Here is a 17,843-nt window from a genome sequence, read left to right as displayed (position 1 = left end):
GCCCCCGGCCCGCCCCGCCCCGGCCGCGCTGAGGGAGCGGGGCGGGCCTGAGGCGCGGGGCAGCCGCGGCGGCCGGGCCCTGGGGAGGGGGCTGCTGCTGGGCCCCTGAGTGCCGGGGGAACGGGCCAATTGTGCGGCCAGGCTGAGGGAGGGGAGCAGGTTGTGGGGCTGGGCTGTGAGGGAAGATCCACTGAGATTGATCCCTCACTGCTGTAGGGTCAGGTGATGAAGCAAGGGGAAGCCGATGGATCCCTGAGTGCTGTGAGGGAAGGAACCGTTTGTGGGGTCAGGCTGTGAGGGAAGGAGCCACTTGTGGGGTCAGGCTGTGAGGGAAGGAGCCACTTGTGGGGTCAGGCTGTGAGGGAAGGAGCTGGCTGCCCAGCATGGGGCCATCTTGCCTCCTGGTGATCCCTGCTCCCTGTAATCTCATTTCCTCTTTGTAATTCTCCAGGCCCAGCTGTCACTTCTCCCTGCTCCTGGTTTTATAAACCCAGTGGCTTTAAGTGTCCAGTAAGAGGCAAATACAAGGGACCGACAGCCACCTGGGATTGGGGCTAAGCAGTCAGTGATGACCCCACGCTCTCTGTGGATCAGTGGGTGAAGGTCAGGGTGTCCCAGGAAGCCAGGGATGACCAGCACACTGCACACATCACCATGTTCTCCCCTCATGTCTCCCTGATTGAATAAAAACCATCTGTAAAACCCACACCAAAGGTAACGCCGGGAAAAGGCACCTCCCGGCCGCTGGCAAGCAGGCTGTGTACACAGGCAGAATTAATAAGTGTAAAAGGAGCTGTTTATCTGCAGAGCACACCCAGCCCGGACCTGGCTGGACAGACAGACGTCCTCCCACGGCCCGGCAGTGACACCAGCCTGAGTATGCGGGGCTGCGGGACCCTCCGTGCTGCCTCACGGTGCCTGTGGCAACCTGAAGCCCCTCACAGGGCAGCGAAGGAGTTTGTGTGCTCCGGGCACACACGGCTCCTGCTGGGAAACCTTTCCAGGCCCTCCCTCCTCCGGTGCTTCAGAGCCACCTCTGGTTTGCAGGCTGCGTGTAGTCACAGGCTACAGACACTCAGCAGCTTTGTGCCAAGGCTTTCCGCAGCTCATCTCCTCCCGCAGGGCGTACCCTGGGATCCGTCCGCACACCGCTCTCCTTGTGCTGCCCTTAGCTTTTGTTTTCCCAGGCTAGGCACGCCAATTTGCTCCAGCCTTTTTATTTTGTAAGACGAGCCTGCAGCCTCTTTCATCAGTCTCTGCAGCCCCTATTTTAGCTCTGCCAGCAAAACCAAACAAATTAGGAGAAGGGGGGAAGGGAGGGGGAGGTGAAAACACCGTGAGCTACAGCAGATTTTCCTGAACCCTCTTCCCCCATGGAAAGTGGCCAAAGGTTTGAGGCACAAGTGGGGCCACCCCATTTCTGGGGCAGGACTGGCACCCTTGCCCCAGAGGGACACCACAAAGGTGACAACTCGGGGTGGAAAAACCCTTCACCAAACCCGAGCCCCTTGTGCCATGCCGCAGCTTCTCCTGACACGCAGATTTATGTGCCTTGTTTGCAGAGAAGTTAATTTTAAGCACAGCAAAGTTGCTCTCCCAAGGTCACAACATGAGTAAAAAGGATTCCTGTGCCAGGAGCTGAACAAAATTTGTGTGGGAATGGGGAAAAATGGGAAAAAAGGGGGAAAATCGGGGAGGATTTGGGGAGAAAGTGAAAAAAATGGGAAAAAATCAACAAAATCCGGGTGAGAAGTGGGGAAAAAGAGGAAAACTAGGCCAAATTTGAGTTAAAAATGAGGCAAGAGATAAAACTGGGGCAGATTTGGGGGAAAATGGTCCAAAAAAGGTAAAAAATTTGTTCAGAATTGGGTAAAAAGTGCCCAAAATGAGCAAAAAAGGCCAAAAATTGGGGTAAAACCCAGAAAAAAGTCAAAATTAATCCAGATTTGGGTCAAAAATGGCCAAAAGTTGGGGAAAAGAGGAAAAGGGGTCAGAAAATTGGGTGAAAAAGTGGCAAAAAAGGGAAAATGAGGCCAAATTGGGGGGAAAGTGGAAAAAAAATGAGAAAATTTGGGGGAAAAATCAAAAAAAAAGAGAAAATCTGAAGAAAAAGGGGAAAAAGAAGAGACAAAATCTGGTGGAAAAATGGAAAAAAAGGAGAAAATTTGGGATAAAAATGGAAAAAAGAGACAAAATTTGGGGCAAAAATGGGTGAAAATCCCAAAATTCATCCAGATTTGGTTTCAAAGATGCCCCAAAGAATCAAATGAGGCCAAATTTGGGTCAAAAACGGGAAAAAAGAGACAAAATTTGGGGTAAAAATGGGGTAAAAAGGGAAAAAAAAAGAGGGAGATTGGTGCAGGTTTGGGTCCAAAGGTCCATGAAAGGTTCCTGAGGGACTTCCAGAAGGTTCTGGAGCCACCCCAGGGTTCTAGACTATCCTGACTGGTGCTGAGCAGTGCTGAGGTTCTAGATCATTCTGCGGGGTTCTAGACTATCCAGAATGGTGCTGAGCGGTGCTGAGGTTCCAGGTCATTCTGTGAGGTTCTAGACTATCCTGAACGGTGCTAAGGTTCTAGATCACCCCTGGGGTTCTAGACTATCCAGAATGGTGCTGAGGTTCTAGATTACCCATGGGTCCTAAGCATCTTCCAGAAGGTTCTGGATCCATCCCGAGGATCCTGAGCATCTTCCAGAAGGTTCTGGATCCATCCCGAGGGTCCTGAGCATCTTCCAGAAGGTCCTGGATCATTCCCGAGGGTCCTGAATGTCTTCCAGAAGGTCCTGGAACCATCCTGAGGATCCTGAGCATCTTCCAGAAGGTCCTGGATCATTCCTGAGGGTCCTGAGCATCTTCCACATGGTCCTGGATCCATCCTGAGGGTCCTGAGCACCTTCCAGAAGGTCCTGGATCCATCCCGAGGGTCCTGAGGGACTTCCAGAAGGTCCTGGATCCATCCTGATGAAATGATCTTTAAGTTCTCTAACCAGTCTGTGGTTCTGTAATTCAATGTATTCAATGCCTGCAGTGCCAGGGCACCCATCATTCCCCCAGAGATGCTGGATTCAGGAGGATTTTACTCATCGCAGTCAAAACATATTTACATTCCTGTCTCCCTGCTCACCTGCCCGTGCCCCAGAGTCACTCCTCTTATCTACTTGTGAGGAATCATTTGAGTTAAAACTCATAGCAGTTTCTTAAAAAAGTAAGCTAAGGATGCTTGGTAAACTGCATCAAACAATTTGATTTCTGATTTTTTTTTTACTATTGTTTTGCTTTAAAAAAAAAATGTTTTGAAGAGTTCTGTTGTGGTGCTGGGAAATCTCACTTCCTCTGCATTCTGTGCGTTCTCCCTTCCTCCTCTTCCCCTTATTAAAAGGGAAATTTAAAAAGAGAGAAGAAAAACAAATGTCAAGACAAGCTTTAGACTAAAATTTCCCTTTCAGATGTCACCACATTCGCCTAACTTCAAGGAATGTGAAATTTTCTGACAAAGAACATAGTAGTTATTAAAAGTAAAAAAGATTATCAATAAATCCCCCCTCAGCAGCACAGACAAGTTTCGAGCTCAGGCGCTGGGAGAGCAGCTGTGGGTGGTGCCATGTGGGCAAAACGCGCCCACCGAGAGCTCAGCTGTGACTGCCAGACACACAAACCTCCACCATTAAATCACAGACATTGTGACTTCAATTTGTTCCTCTCTTGTCTTTCCAGGAGTTTCCAGCTGTGCATGCTGAGGCGGAGGAGGCCCAGCCCCACCTGACCGTGCCTCAGTTTCCCCCGCGCTGGGGCTGCTGAGGGAGAGGCAGCGCGGAAATGCCTGGGCATAGCTGGGCCGTGACTGATGCCCGGTTAATGACGGCACAGGGCTAGGTGAGGCAGCAGCACGTTGCCCCTGGGGCATTTTGGATCTCTCCAGCTCATTTCCACCTGCCCGAAGCTGCGGGGTTCGTGGTGAGCCTGGGAGGTGCTGCCCGGCCCTGTGGGGACACCCAGAGCCTCTCCTGCTCTCTTGTCTTTCTGTCCTCAGATTCTCTTGGTTTTGCGTTTCCAACTTCTCCCCTTTCCTTCTGCGAAGGGCATGGCTTGTGTGAGCCCACCACACCCCATAAGGGCAGGCACAGGAGTGGCTGTGATGGAGGAGGGAATTAAAGCAGCAGAGATTTGTGGAAGTTGTGGTTAAGAAACCTTTAGCTTTCTTAAGTTTCCCTTGAACTCAAATACACAGATGAGAACTGCCATGGAGGGCTCCCTGTGCTCCCTACATCAATGACAGCCGTTCTGATCTCCTGTGTACGTAAAATCCATTACCCTGATATATTTATATTACACTTAGGTTTATTACCTTTCTGAATAATTTCCTTGCTTCACTCAGTGCCTCACCTCAGCTGATTTGCTGACGGGTAAATAACGTCATCTGATCCCAACAGCAACAACAATTACTCATTTGTTTCAGGCTGACACCTTCCAGCAGTTCAGGCAGAGGTGGTACCGTTCATCCACGTCCCTCTCCTGTGGGTTCATCTGCAAGGCAGCTTCAGCCCTTGCTTCTTGTTCTGCTGCTCCCTGATGTTAAAGATGTCCTTTGGTGCCACATCCTCTCTCCTTGTGACCGTGTTTACACATCGGAATAAAGACACCTCTCAGTGTCTGTGGTAAACGGAGCAATCTGAGCTCTTCAAGCCTCTCCCTGTAAAGCATTTTCTCCAGCCCCCATGTTATCATGCTGGCTTGTGTCTGTGCAAGCCCACAGGCTGGCATTTGTGTGTCAACTGAAACGTGTGTGCAGGAGCAGCCTCCCACATACAGACATGTGCACAGACAGCAGCCCGTGCATCAGAGCTCATTTATGCCCCTGCACACAGAGACACACCCAGGCCCTTCAGCTCACATCACTGGGGCCAGATGAGCACCCCTGGGGAACACACAGGGTGCTCCTGACCTGATCTTTTCCCCCATCCATTAACCCCCATCCTTGGATTTTTAAAGCAGCTCCTAATCTTCCCCTCCAAGCCACAAAGATGAGGGCAGGGAGAGCAAGTCCCCAGCTGAGGTCCCATGGCCCAGCTGGCACCCATCCCCTTCACGTGGGTGCCTTTGATCAGTTAATGCCCAACCAGCACCTGGCAAGCCTCACTAGAAAATCCTTAGAGAGAGGCAAGGCATTAATTACTATTATTATAATTCTAATTGCACTGCCTGGATTTCTGCTCTCCTTTGCTGGAAGAGTTCCCGTTGCTCAGTGTGAGCCTGGGGAGAAGGATCAGATGGTGGGATGCCTGTCCTCCCTTCCCTGTGGGGCTCAGCATCTGCAGGGATGGCAGCTTGTTTGCACAATTTACAGGGCATGGGAATAGAGGGATTCACTCACTCGACCTCAGTGATCCCAGTGGGATCTTGCCTGAGAAAAAATTGAAACCACAGGCTGGACTCTCATACTCCAGCACCACTCGGGATTTTGCATTTCTACCTCACTGCAAAATGAAATTTCACAGACTGATGGAATATCCTGAATTGGGAGGGACACACAAGGACTATCAAAGTCTAACTCCTGGCCCTGCACAGGACCACACCAAGAATCACATCATGTTTATTGGGGCCAGGGAAAGGCAGCAGATGCTTTTCCACACATAGGAGCAGGCTGAGCAGACTTCTCCAACACAGACTCATAATCAGGGAAGTGACTTCTCAATAGCCACTCCCAGGCAAGGTCCACAATCACACCTCCTGCAGCACTTTCACCTAAATCCACTGAATTCTTCCCAGAAATGGCTGAGGAACACTCCTACATTGTTGGCTGTAGGGGAGACAGCCTGTGACAGAGAGCCAGTGATGACAAAGGTGACATGAGACCACCACCTCTGCCAGCCAGAGGATTGGAACTCTGTGTGGCTCAGCAGCCCCCTGTTGGGATTAATTCACTTGAGCAGCCCAGATGTTCCAATTCTAGCTGAAAAAAGCTGTGGCATGGCCCCTGACCTACATGCCAGGGACAAAAGTCACCAAGAAATCTCTCAGAAATCCCTCAACTCTCCACACAACCCAGGAGGAGGTGTCCAGGGACAGGGGATGCTGCACCAAGGGTCACAGCTGGAGACCCCTGGGGTGAGGGGTCCCCACAAACACCCCTTCTCCTCTCCCACACCTGGCTGCCTGTCACAGCTCATAGCCAGTCCCACTCCCTCTCTCAGCTCACATCTCCTCACCCCACTGCTGAGAAAACCACTTCATTTTCCTGCTCATCACCAGTCACTCCATGTGTCCAGAGCAAAGCACAGCAGTCCCCAGCATGGAGAAACACGTCCCAGCAGCTGCTCCTGCAGGAATTCAGAGAGCACCCCACTTGGCACATCCTGGAGCACATCCCTGAGCCAAACCATGGCAGATGCGCCCAGAGGAGCGAGGCTCAGTGGCACTGACCCCCCTCCACCTGCTGATTTGAGTGGCTCCAGTGGGGTGAACAGCCCAGCCAACACCTGGGGACACAGCCAAGGGTCCCCTTCCAAACAAAACCACCCCTTTGTGGTGTCAGGTTACATGCAGAGCTCTTCCATCACCCAGGGCCTGGGTAAGGGACAGGATGGCACCCCAGCAGTGCTGCCACAAGGAGCAGAAATCCGCCCCGAGCCAGGCATGCAAGGGAAGGAGTTAATCCCTCAGCCGAAGCTGCTGAAGCAGCGCTCTGGCTCTGCCCGAGGGCACCGGCAGCCGCTGCACATTTCTCTTTGTGAAGTAATGCTTTCCAAAGGAGTTTTCTGGCTGGCTGCATCAGAGGGGGATGCTGGGGGGAAAAAGCTGGGAGAGCAGAGGTGTTCCCCCCACACACACCTTGCTGCTCCTATTCCTGCTCATCGGGGCTGCCCGGGGATTGTTCCTCTCCAGCTGTTTCCCTTTCCCAAGTCATTATTTGAGTTTCCATGACCTAATACACCAGACTCCAAGGCCAGCCAGGGCCATCACATGGCAGGTGAGTCACACCTGACAAACCTGCCCTGGCCAGAGCAGGAGGCTGCAAAGAGCTCAGAGGAAAAAGAGAAATGTATTATGGCAATTGCAGCTCATCATCCTCTGCACATCCCATCACTGGCATTGCTCCTCAGCAGCTGCAGGAAGTAAGGACTGAGGAAGAAATTGAATTTCCCACACCCAACATTTGATTTTCTCCTTTGTACAACCCTCTCTTCCACCCATCAGGGCACAGCATGGGCCAGGTGCTTCCAGAGGTCCAGGAAGCCAGAAGAGACCCCTCAGCTACAGGGCAGAGTGTCACCAGCAAAGGCCTGTCCCTCTGTTCCCAAGGAGCCCATTCTGGGAGGGTAGAAATGTTCATCCAGGAGTCCAGGTCATCAGCAAAGTTCTCTACACTAAGGCAGGTCTGAAATCAAGCCAGAAGAATCAACCTGCAGGTCAGGATGAGGCTGGGTGAGGGCAGTCAGGGTGAGACACAGCCTGGGGATTTTCTGGCAGCTCTGCAGCCCATGGGTTAAGGTCTGGGTGGCCAACACAGGAGACGCACACTCCTCAGTAAAACTCAGAGAGTGATGGCTCTAGCAGAGCTTAAATGAACACCTCAGGGCCCATGGGCTGGGATCCAGGTGAGGCTGGTGATGGCCATTAATGCCTGTTGGTGGCCTGACACCCCATGCAGCTCTCAGCCTGCAGCTGGGGGCTGCTTGTGTTGGCTTTCCTGGCCCTGTTCCCCCAGCAGCAGGACTGAGGCTCAGGAAGGTGCTGCCTGAGCAGAGGGAGCTGCTGCAGGTCATTAAGGACTCCTGTGATGAGGCTGCTCTAGGAACACCCAGGGCAGCTGCGTTCTCTGCAGAACTTCCTCGAGCCAACAACCAAGTGCTGCTGTGACTTCATGGGGACTCTGCCCATCCCAGTGTGACTGAGACACGTGGGGACAGGGGCTGGTCTGCTCTGCACTGTTACAGCCTCTGCTGCCTTCTCTCCCAGAAGCAGGACAGGCCTGGTGGCTCCTCTTACACCCAGGTACAAGCTCCAGTTAACCCAGCCTGCTCACCTTGAGGCCATTTGTGCTGTACAAACATCCCTCAGACAGTGAGTGCTGCCCAGGGCACTGCAGTGCTCAGGATTGCTCAGCTTTGCACCATCAAGATGTATTTTTACAGCAGCAGCAGCAGCCAGGCCCTCCCATGGTAACAGGCTTTCTTGGAAAGTCTGATTGCTGCATCTTCCCAGCAGGTCTCAGGGAGCCTCACCCCCTCCCCAGAGCCCCGGGACTGAGCCCCAGCTCGGAGGTGGAGAGGGATTTAGCAGAAGCAATACATGAAAAGCCATTGTGCGTTGCCAGGTCACTGCTGCAAGTCAGCAAGGCACTGCTGTCACCCGAGATGTCCCCGAGGACTCCCCAAACAGTCCACCTGGAGCTCAGGTCGGGCTCATGGGGCTCTTCCATCCCCCAGTTTTGGAGACAAAACCAAGCTGAGAGCAGCTGGCTGCAAACCCAGCACCAGCCTGGGGACCAGGCTCGGGTCAGGAGAGCCACACGGGGTCTGGGGCCAAGGACCCCCCAGCCAAACCTCTCTCCATGGTGTTTGTCCCCATCCACTCACATTTAAACAGCAACAAATTGCTGGTAATGAGCCGTGTCTCTCCACAAGCTGAGAGCCTTTGAGATCAAAGATGCTCTTACACAAAACTGAAATATCATCAGTGGCCTTTAAAGGCCAGACTAAGCTTCTGAGAGAAAAAAAATTCAATTTTCTGTAGATCTAAATTGAAACCATTTAAATGCTCATTAAGATAGGGGGACCCAAGCAGATTGTGTGGGTTGGAAGACAGGGAGAGGAAAAAAGGAGTTATTATTGACATTTTAGTTTAGGTCTTTATTCTGTCCAGAGCTCCCCACTCCTGGGCAGCAGCTTTGAGTAATGCTATTGTTAGCACTGGAACTGTAATTCCAATGTCCTTTTTATAACTGGCTTGAAAAAAAAAAAAATAAATCCTGAAGGCTTTGGCTAAATTCAAAGTAATGGAATTTATAGTGGTAAAAAGAGACTTGCAAAGGGAGAAACGTGCAAAGCCCTGCCCTGTTACTCTCTGTCATGGGGTGGCCACGGTGTTCACACACCCTGGGCAGCCTCTCTGGAGTCTTTCCTGGAGTCCCTGGAGGGTTTTAGAAGCCGTGGGGATGTGGGGACCTGGGGCACGGGTGGGTGATGGCCCTGGCAGTGCTGGGAGCCGGAGGGATCCATGATCCAAGGGGATTTTCCCAGCGCCTCTCCCTGCGCTCCCTGTGCGCACCCGCAGAGGGCACCAGAGCCCCAAATGTCCCCGTCCCCCCCCGCCGGTGTCACCTCCGGGACAGCCGGGATGTTCCTGGGAATGTCCTGGAGAACACCGACCCAGCCACCCAGGGATGCTCCTGGGAATGTCCTGGAGAACACCGACCCAGCCACCCAGGGATGCTCCTGGGAATGTCCTGGAGAACACCGACCCAGCCACCCAGGGATGCTCCTGGGAATGTCCTGGATAACCAGTGGATAACAGTGACCCAGCCACCCAGGGATGCTCCTGGGAATGTCCTGGATAACCAGGGGATAACACCGACCCAGCCACCCTGGGATGCTCCTGGGAATGTCCTGGATAACCAGTGGATAACAGTGACCCAGCCCCAGCAGCCCCATTCCTGTAACCCCTGCCATGGCCTCAGGTCTCAGCCCGACAGCTGGCTCCATCCCCAGCACCTCACTGAGCCCAAAATTCCACCTCCAGCTGTGGCAAACACAGCAAAACTATTGGAAAAGCTCTTGTGGGAATGTGCCACTGTCCTTGTTTCCCCTGTGCTGCGGGCCTTGTGGGTGGGAATCACTTCTGCTTTAGGAAAAACCCAAAACCCTGACATGTGTTTTCTGGCCCAGTCTGACCTCAAAACGTACCAGTGAGAAGAGCTGTGTTTTGGCAGAGGATGAACAGCTCCAAGCACACAGTGGCTCCTGGCACATGGGGGCAGGAGAAAAGCCCCAGAAGAGGCTTTGGGAAAGCTTCTGGATTGCTCCTGGAGCCTCGCTACCCCAGCCTGGAGAGGATGGTGCCTGCCAGCAGGGGAGCCACAGCCTGAGACCCAGAGACAAAATGTTTGGATGTCCCACGGTGCCGTGTCCAGCCACAGATGTTTCCATGCTGGGAACAACTCACATGATTCCCAAATTTGACAGTGTCTGTACAGCACAGTGTGATGAAAGCTGAAGTACTTCAGCCACTGGTACAGCCAGGGAAGCAAACAGGAGTCTCGCCACTCCAGATTTAGCTCTTTATTGATTTTCCAGCTGCATCCATCAGTCATTGTCCCAGTGCTCAAATTACCCATTAGAGATAGATCACAGAAATGAGAGGAAAACAAGACAGGCTTGTGGTTTTGATGAAAAACACTAAACATCCCAAACAGCAACTTCTGGAAGGAAAATCTTTCCTTTTTAGGGTGGGGACCGGATTATATTTATTCTTGAACAGCTCAGAGGCACTGATGGTTCCTGACTGCTTGTGGTTCAGGGCTTGACATCTCCCAGCTCCCACAGCCCTTATCCCTGTGCCACTGGCAGCACTGTGCCCTGCAGGAGGGACTCAGAGGCCTCCCTCCAGCCCAGCTTGTCACCTGTGGCAGATTCAAGGATAAACATAAAACCAGTTTCAAATTCCTGATGACTGCACTGGGGTGGAGGTGATGTCCTCTGTCCATGCTGCTGCTCCCTCCCACCTCCAGTGAGTCCCTGTGGGTGACTGCAGCTGGGTCACATCCTGTACGTCAGTCCCAGAGGCCTGACCCCTCTGAGATGTCCCTGGGATTAAAGGGATGTCCCCTGTGCTTGTATCCATCCCCCCACAGCTGCATTGTGGAGGGACCCAAGGGTCTGGGACTGGAGATGCTCTTAACATCCCATCAACATAGAAATGCCCTTCCTCAGGGTTTTACTACATGAACTTGATAGGTGAATGGCTTCAAACTGAAGGAGAGTAGGTTTAGATTAGAGATTAGGAAGAAATTCTTAGCTAGGAGGGTGGGGAGGTCCTGACACAGGGTGCCCAGAGAAGCTGTGGCTGCCCCTGGATCCCTGGAAGTGTCCAAGACCAGGGCTTGGAGCAGTCTGGCATAGTGGAAGATGCCCCTGCCCATGGCAGAGAGTAGAGCTGGATGGGCTTTAAGGTCCCTTCCAACCCAAACCCTTCTGTGATTCATAAATAAACCCATGACCTCCAATCCAAGGATCTGCACCACGACTCTGTGGCTCACCAAGGCAGCAGGGGGGATGTCCCCAGGGTCCCCTCCTGCACCCACAGGTGTCCCCAGAGGGGAGGGCTGTGTGGCTGTGCCCGGGGCTGGGCTGGCTGTGCTGACTCAGCAGCTCACACCCTGAGTAAACTCCCACCAGCTGCTGCCCCTGCCGCTGTTTGCTCAGCCTGCACTGCTCTGTTTGCCTTTGGGATCACGATGGAAGGAGATGGCCTTTGGTCCAGAAAATGAGGCAAGGCAGCTCTAGGCAGCTGCCTCAAGGATCCTCCAGCATCTTCTCTCCTCCAGCTCCTGCAACCCACCAGCACCACCCAAATTAAAACCTCCACAGATCCCTAGGAGCTACAGAAAAATGTACTCGCCCCAGCATAACCCAGCTGCCACGCAGCCAGGAAAATTATTTATTATTATTTCCTTGCAACAGAGAGATGGAAATAAAAAGCACCCACCCTCCAGAGGTGCAAACAGCAGCAGCTGCAGCATCCACGCTGGGATCTATGTACATCACAGTGTAAAGTCCATCGGGGGGGGGAAAAAAAATCCAAGTTTTAAAAAAAAACCTCACGACCTAAAACCAGGAACCAGAAAAAAAACAAAGTGGTCGAGAAAATAGATTGGGCCCCTCCCTCTTGCTATAAAATACAGATTTCTAAGGCAACGTTTCACAAGACCAGAAGCGAGGTTCCTAAAGAGTCTGAGCTTGCAGCCGAAGACACCGCACAGGCACAAATCCCACGTGAGAAGCTGCTGTAGGCACGAGAACCTCCACCCACGCCGTGGCCTCAGTGGTCAGCGTAGTCCTTGGTCTCCACCCCGGTCTCGTTGAGCACGGTTGTCCTCATGATGGCCTCGGTGACCGCGTAGGGGTCGCAGTTGGCCGCCGGCCGCCGGTCCTCGAAGTAGCCGTAGCCATCCTGGCCCACCTGGCGCGGGATGCGGATGCTGGCGCCTCGGTTGGCCACGCCGGCAGAGAACTCGAAGATGTTGGAGGTCTCGTGGTGGCCGGTGAGGCGCCGGGAGTTGTCCCTGCCGCCCCGCGGGTCGTACACGCAGATGTGGTAATGGTGCCGCTTGCTCAGCTTCTCGATGGCGGCTTCGATGTGCCTGTGGGAGAGGAGAGGGGGTTCAGCAGGTCCATTTTGGGGGTGGCACCCTCTCCTCCCGTGCAGGGCCAAGGACAGCCCAGGAGACACCCTGATATGATCAGCTGCTGTTAAAATAATGAGCTGGGACAGCCCCAACCCTGCCTGCTGCAGCCACACAGGCAGGGAGACACTTTGACACGGGCCAGGTCAACCCCAACCTCCCAGGTACATCCCAGGGAGCCCCTGAGGATTCAGCTGAGCCCTGAGGCTCCCCTTGAGACCTTCCCAGGACTCACTTGAGACCCCCCTCTCTCCGCATCTCCTCGGTGCTGTAGTTGGTGTGACACCCGGCCCCGTTCCAGTTGCCCGTCATCGGTTTGGGGTCCAGGGTGGCCACAACCCCGAAGTCCTCGCAGACGCGGTGGAGGATGAACCGAGCCATCCAGAGGTGATCCCCCATCTCAATGCCTTCACACGGGCCCACCTGGAATTCCCACTGGAAGGGGCGAGCAGATGCACAGGTAAGGATGGGCAGCTGGGAGCCTCCCCAGCCACATCCCCCCACTCCCAGCCAGGGCTGTGCCTGAATTCCCTTGGGAATCAGCAGCAAGGATGGGGAGCATCGAGTCAAGCAACAGGGCAACTTTGGCATGCAAAGATAAAGGGGGATAAACTGCTCATCACTATGTAAAACAAATCAGAGGGGTTTTTAATCAAAACAGAGGTAAATAAAGCACCATGTCTGACTGAGGCTGGGGCTGCTGCGAGCAGGACACTGCAAACAGGGCAGAGGATTAATGAGGAGCCTGTTAGTCCTTCCCAGGGCTGTTCCCTGCCCGGCTGGAGCCAGGCTTGCACCACCCACGGTGACTAAGCACAGGGTGACGTCTGCTGGCATGGAAGAGGCTGAGCCCAGGATGCGGAAGGCAGCCAAGAAGGATCCTTAAGAATTTGGGGCAAACAGCAGGGTCGGTAAAAGTCCTGTCTCGGCTCCACTGCTGATAAGCCCCCGCTTATCAGCGCCACATCAGCAGCAGGAGAGTCAGCACCCGCAGTCGGTCAGTCTGGCCGCCCTAATGCAATCAGGGGCTCCCTGCTGCTCACTCCCAGATAAACCCAAATCCTCCCAAGTGCTCCCCAAGGCCGTGTCCCAGCCGAGCCTCCCGGCTCCCAGTTCCAGAACGGGGCTCAGAGCCCATCACTCTCCACACGGTGTTCCTGCAGCCAGTCCCACACATCCCTGCTCCTGCTGGAGAGCTCCCAGCTCAGGCCAGAGCTCAGGCTGAGCTGTGCCACGAGCTCGGGGCGAGGCAGGAGAAAATCAAGTGCACATTTCCATTCTAGCAGTGCAACTGCTCCCACCTAAGCAAAATCGATGTGAGGGGTCACTGGATTCGGTGTTCCAGAGGAGCTGGGTTATTCCAGCCTCAGGATAACTCGTATCCATCACGGGGAATGGGCTGTCTGGAGCCATCCACACGTACCTGGGAGGGCATCACCTCGGCATTGGTGCCACAGATCTTCACCCCCGCATAGAGACAAGCCTTGTAGTGGGACTCCACGATATCACGCCCATACACCTTGTCTGCTCCAACCCCGCAGTAATAGGGGCCTGCAAGAAACAAGGAGTCAGCACCCAAGGAAAACTTTGGGTAGCAACAACAGCATTGTAGGGTAATCCCACACTCCCGGGTACCTGCTGCCATGGGCAGAGGATTTATGGGAATTAAAATGATCTTTCTCTCCACAGGACATCAAGTTACCGACCCCAGCTCCAGGACTGGCAGTGTGAGCAGTTCATCTCTGCAACCTCAGCCTTATCTGGGCAGTTAAATAATACTTGTAACACATCTGTTGGGAGGTGGCCTCGAGATAAGGAGAGTTTGGTCTGCCCCGGGGCACCTCCCTCACCCTCTGAGCACATCAAGGGTCTGAGATTGTTCTGACAACAGCTGGCATTGTTCACGGCTGGAAAATCCGAATCGCTTTGGATGGGGTTTGATATCTTCCTCATTCAAGCAGGTCAGGCAGAGATCATCTCCCCGCCCGGGGGAAGGGAGATGTTGCAAGCTACCGGTGCACACAAAACTCAGCTTGGGAAAGCTCTGTCTCTCTGGCAGGCTCGCTGCTGCAGGAGGGCACAAAGCGCCATGCCAAGCCCTTTCCCCAGCAGCCAAGGCGAGGAGGTTTTTCCAGCCCGGTTCTGCAGCCCTTGCCGAACAAGTCGTGCTGCTGAGCTGTTTGTGCAAGCAGGGGCCGGGAGCGGCTGAGGCGCTCCGGGCAAACAGCCCCTACCTGGGCTCATCCCTGATGGCAAAGCTGCACCGGGGCTGGCCATGGGCAGCTGCCACAAGCAGCAGCGTGGGAAGGGAGGGGAGGTTCTGGAGCTCTTACCCTGCGGGCCGGGGAAGCCGTTGTCGGGCCAGCCGTAGGGATGCCCGTTGATGCCCAGCAGTGTGTACTCCTGCTCCATCCCGAACCAGGGGTGGCTGTCCCGAACCAGGTCCATGACTTTCTTGCACGTGTGTCTCAGGTTGGTCTCTGGGAGCACAGAGGTCCGGGTTGGAGCCGTGCTGTGAGCCAGCACCCACCACAATCTGCTCCATCCCACCCCGACACCAAGGCTCCACCACTGCCAAGCGCTTCCCACAGAAACCTCCAGGAAATCATGAGCGAATCCCCCTTCCTGCTCACCAAATTCCTCCTCACAGTTACTCCATCACCAGAGCATCAGGCCACACGTCAAGAGGGTTTAATCACCCTGTTCCCCAAACCACTGCTGATGGTCCATGAACATCCTCCTCCTCTTACTCACAGAGAGACCAGGAGCTTTACCCCAGTCCCATCCTACAGATCAGCAGACCTGGGAACAGGGGCTTCCATCACTCCTTCACCCCCATCTTCTTTCTACCAGCTGCATCTCAATTTTCCTTATCTTTCTGCAGCTCCATGGTTTTGGTGAGCATCCAGACTGGCTGGCCCTGCCTTGGCCTTTTGAGGTGCTCAAGGCAACTGGAGCTTTGCCAGGAAAACACAGATAGCAGAGAACTGTCCAGACATGGGACAACGTGCCAGGCAAGGGGAATGAGAGCTTGGACCAAGACATCAGCAAAAAAAAAGGCTGAAAAACTGCTGGAACAGGGACAGGCAGGCTCCAGGCTGCACATTCTGCCCTAACATGAATTATAACCCCAGTGGAGCGTGGGGCTGGGGGGAAGCAGAGGCAGAGGGGGAACACTGAGCCCCCAGAGCCCTTGAGGTCCATGGAAACGGGAAGGGCTGGAGGCTGCACCCCCCTGAGCAGCAGGGCTCTGGGCTGAGCTCTCTCTGCCCCAGGAGCCCAGGATCTCTCTTTACAAACTCCTCCAGCGGAGGAGCTGCCGGGCAGGAATCTCAACCGAGACACTTCCCCCAGCCGTGTCTGGACGCTGCTGGAGGAGGAATCAGCCCCGTCTTTCCCCTGAGACAGATACCCCCTTCCTCCCCCTCGCACCCAGCGGGGCACAGCCCTGCTCGAGTGGCAAATATCCGCTTATTTGCCGGCAAACAACCCCTCCGGGCGCCCCTCAGCTCATCCCTGCAAACAGGTTCCTTTTCCTGTGTCTGGGGCTTTATCAGAGGGACAAGACGGACTGCAGACTCGGTGATAAGACCGAGTTCTGGAGCTCTTTGCAAAAGGTCACTCTGAGCGAGCACACGCCACCTCAGCATCTTCTCCTTCCTTTTCTGCAGCCTCCCAGCAACCACAACCCCGGCACTCCAAAACCCCGGCACTTCCAGCTCCTGCTCCCCCGGGGCTGGGCGAGCTCGGGCTCGAGAGCCGGGAGACGCCTTTGGCGAGTGCCGTGGGTGAGCTCCACGTCTCGCTGCTCTTCTCCTCGCCCCGTGCCGCTAAAACAGGTTCCTGCAGACATCCACGGCCACCAGCGCTGGGATTCCGGAGCCTCGGGCCAAGCGCTCGGCTGCGCCCCAGGGCCAGCGGTGCGGGGCAAGCGGCCCCCGGGGGAGGTGACACCCTAAATAACGAGGGGGTGACACTCGGGGGGAGCGGGGGGTGCTCACCTGCGGGTTTCCTGTTGTACTTCAGCACTTCGCAGAGCACCAGCTTGTTGGGGTCCAGGCAAAAAGGGTCCCTGAACATGCAGACCGGCACCAGGAACATGTCACTGTTGGAGCCCTCTGCCTGTGCCGTGCTGGAGCCATCGAAATTCCATTCGGGAACATCTGCGAGGCAGGAGAGGGGCGGAGGTGGGGAAAATATCCACGCAGGGATTGTGCCAAATGCTGCTGGCTCGGGTCCGGGATGGAGCACCCAAGGGCCGCTGAGTTCCGCGGGATGTCAGCCACAAAGGTTTTCTCGCGCATCCCCCGAGCCCATCGCTGCTTCCTGAGCATCAGTGTGTTCATCCCCTCAGCAGCATCAGGAGGGCAGGATCGGTCCCAGCCACTCCACCTCCCTCTGCCAAACCCCATCCAGATGCCGACACGTCTCCATCCCCGTTTGCCTGGTGGAAAGGGGCGAGGAACTCATCCTCCCCTTCCCACCCAGCGCTAATAGCAGAGATTAGCGGATTAAGCGAACCGCAGGGACGCAGGCTGGATATTTACCCTGCAACCCCACCAGACAGCTGCAACAGGTATCGCTGGTGCCACGCAACCAGGGAGAGCCCGTCCCAGCTCAAAGCACCCCAGAACTTTTCCGAGGGGATGCTCAGGGCCCTGCACCACAGCACCCATCACCCGGAGAGCCAAGCAGCCGCGTTACCTTCGATGCTCTTGGGCTCCTGATCCAGGGTCCTGCTCTTGCAGCGCACGCCCTCGCCGCTGCCGTCGATCCACACGTAGGTGACCTGAACCCTCCCATCCTGGGGCAGCCTCATGTACTGCTCCCGCACCAGCTTGTTCAGCCTGGAGCTGTGCGACACCGACATCGCGACGGCCCTGCGGGGGCGCACAGGTGAGTGCCACATCCCCCCGGCCTCACCTCCCCACGATATCCTCCAAACCAACCTCCCAGCCAAGCCACCCCATGTCCCCCCTGCACATCTCCCCGGGCGGGATTCGAACCCGCGGCTCCCGCGCTCACCGGCGCAGCGCTGCCCGCGCCCGCTCCGCCCGCGCTTTAAAGCGGCCGCGGGCGGGGGAGGCGCGGAGGCGGCTCCGCCCCGGGCCCCGGCCGCCACCTCCGGGACACCCACTGAGGAAGGACGTTCAGCGTTGTTTTCTTTTCTTATTAAAATATTACTTATTAAAAACGCCGGTTTTGGCGCGGTTAAAGCGCCGCTTTGTTTGAAAAGTAGTGAGCTGTTGGCTGAATAGTTTTTTATTAAAAATAGCCGGGTGTTACTCGCTGAAAATTCTATTTACCGCCTCCGGTCTCCTCTGTGTGTGTGTGACCCCTTTTGGCCCCTTGTTTGTGGAGGGTTCCCTCGTACACGAGTGCAGCTGTTTATCTCCCAGCTCCCCCCAGCACCCCAAAAGCCAGGCTGGGACAGTGCCCTGT

The 17,843-nt window shown here is 55.0% G+C and overlaps 1 protein-coding gene across 3 annotated transcripts; it reads right to left on the bottom strand.

The window, feature by feature from the left end:
* Nucleotides 1–10,263: 10,263 nt before the first annotated feature.
* Nucleotides 10,264–17,508, bottom strand: LOC111936925 (glutamine synthetase). Of its 3 annotated transcripts, none has more exons than XM_086858730.1 (7): nt 17,427–17,508; nt 17,106–17,281; nt 16,403–16,564; nt 14,735–14,881; nt 13,825–13,952; nt 12,637–12,836; nt 10,264–12,359 (listed from the first exon to the last, which is right to left on the bottom strand). In XM_086858730.1, exons 2-7 carry the CDS (start codon nt 17,269–17,271, stop codon nt 12,038–12,040), a joined length of 1,125 nt encoding a protein of 374 aa, XP_086714856.1. In that variant the 5' UTR covers nt 17,272–17,281; nt 17,427–17,508; the 3' UTR covers nt 10,264–12,037. The 3 variants fall into 3 exon arrangements, with proteins under 3 accessions (XP_086714856.1, XP_086714855.1, XP_023793841.2); XM_086858729.1 differs by having other exon boundaries at nt 17,408–17,436; XM_023938073.2 differs by lacking the exon at nt 17,427–17,508 and having other exon boundaries at nt 17,106–17,310.
* Between the last annotated feature and the right edge of the window lie 335 nt (nt 17,509–17,843).

This window comes from Cyanistes caeruleus, chromosome 20, assembly GCF_971803275.1.
Source record: "Cyanistes caeruleus chromosome 20, bCyaCae1.hap1.1, whole genome shotgun sequence".
NCBI classification, from domain to species: domain Eukaryota; kingdom Metazoa; phylum Chordata; class Aves; order Passeriformes; family Paridae; genus Cyanistes; species Cyanistes caeruleus.
The sequence above is the reverse complement of the archived record's forward strand: the minus strand, read 5'-3'. Positions and strand labels throughout refer to the sequence as shown.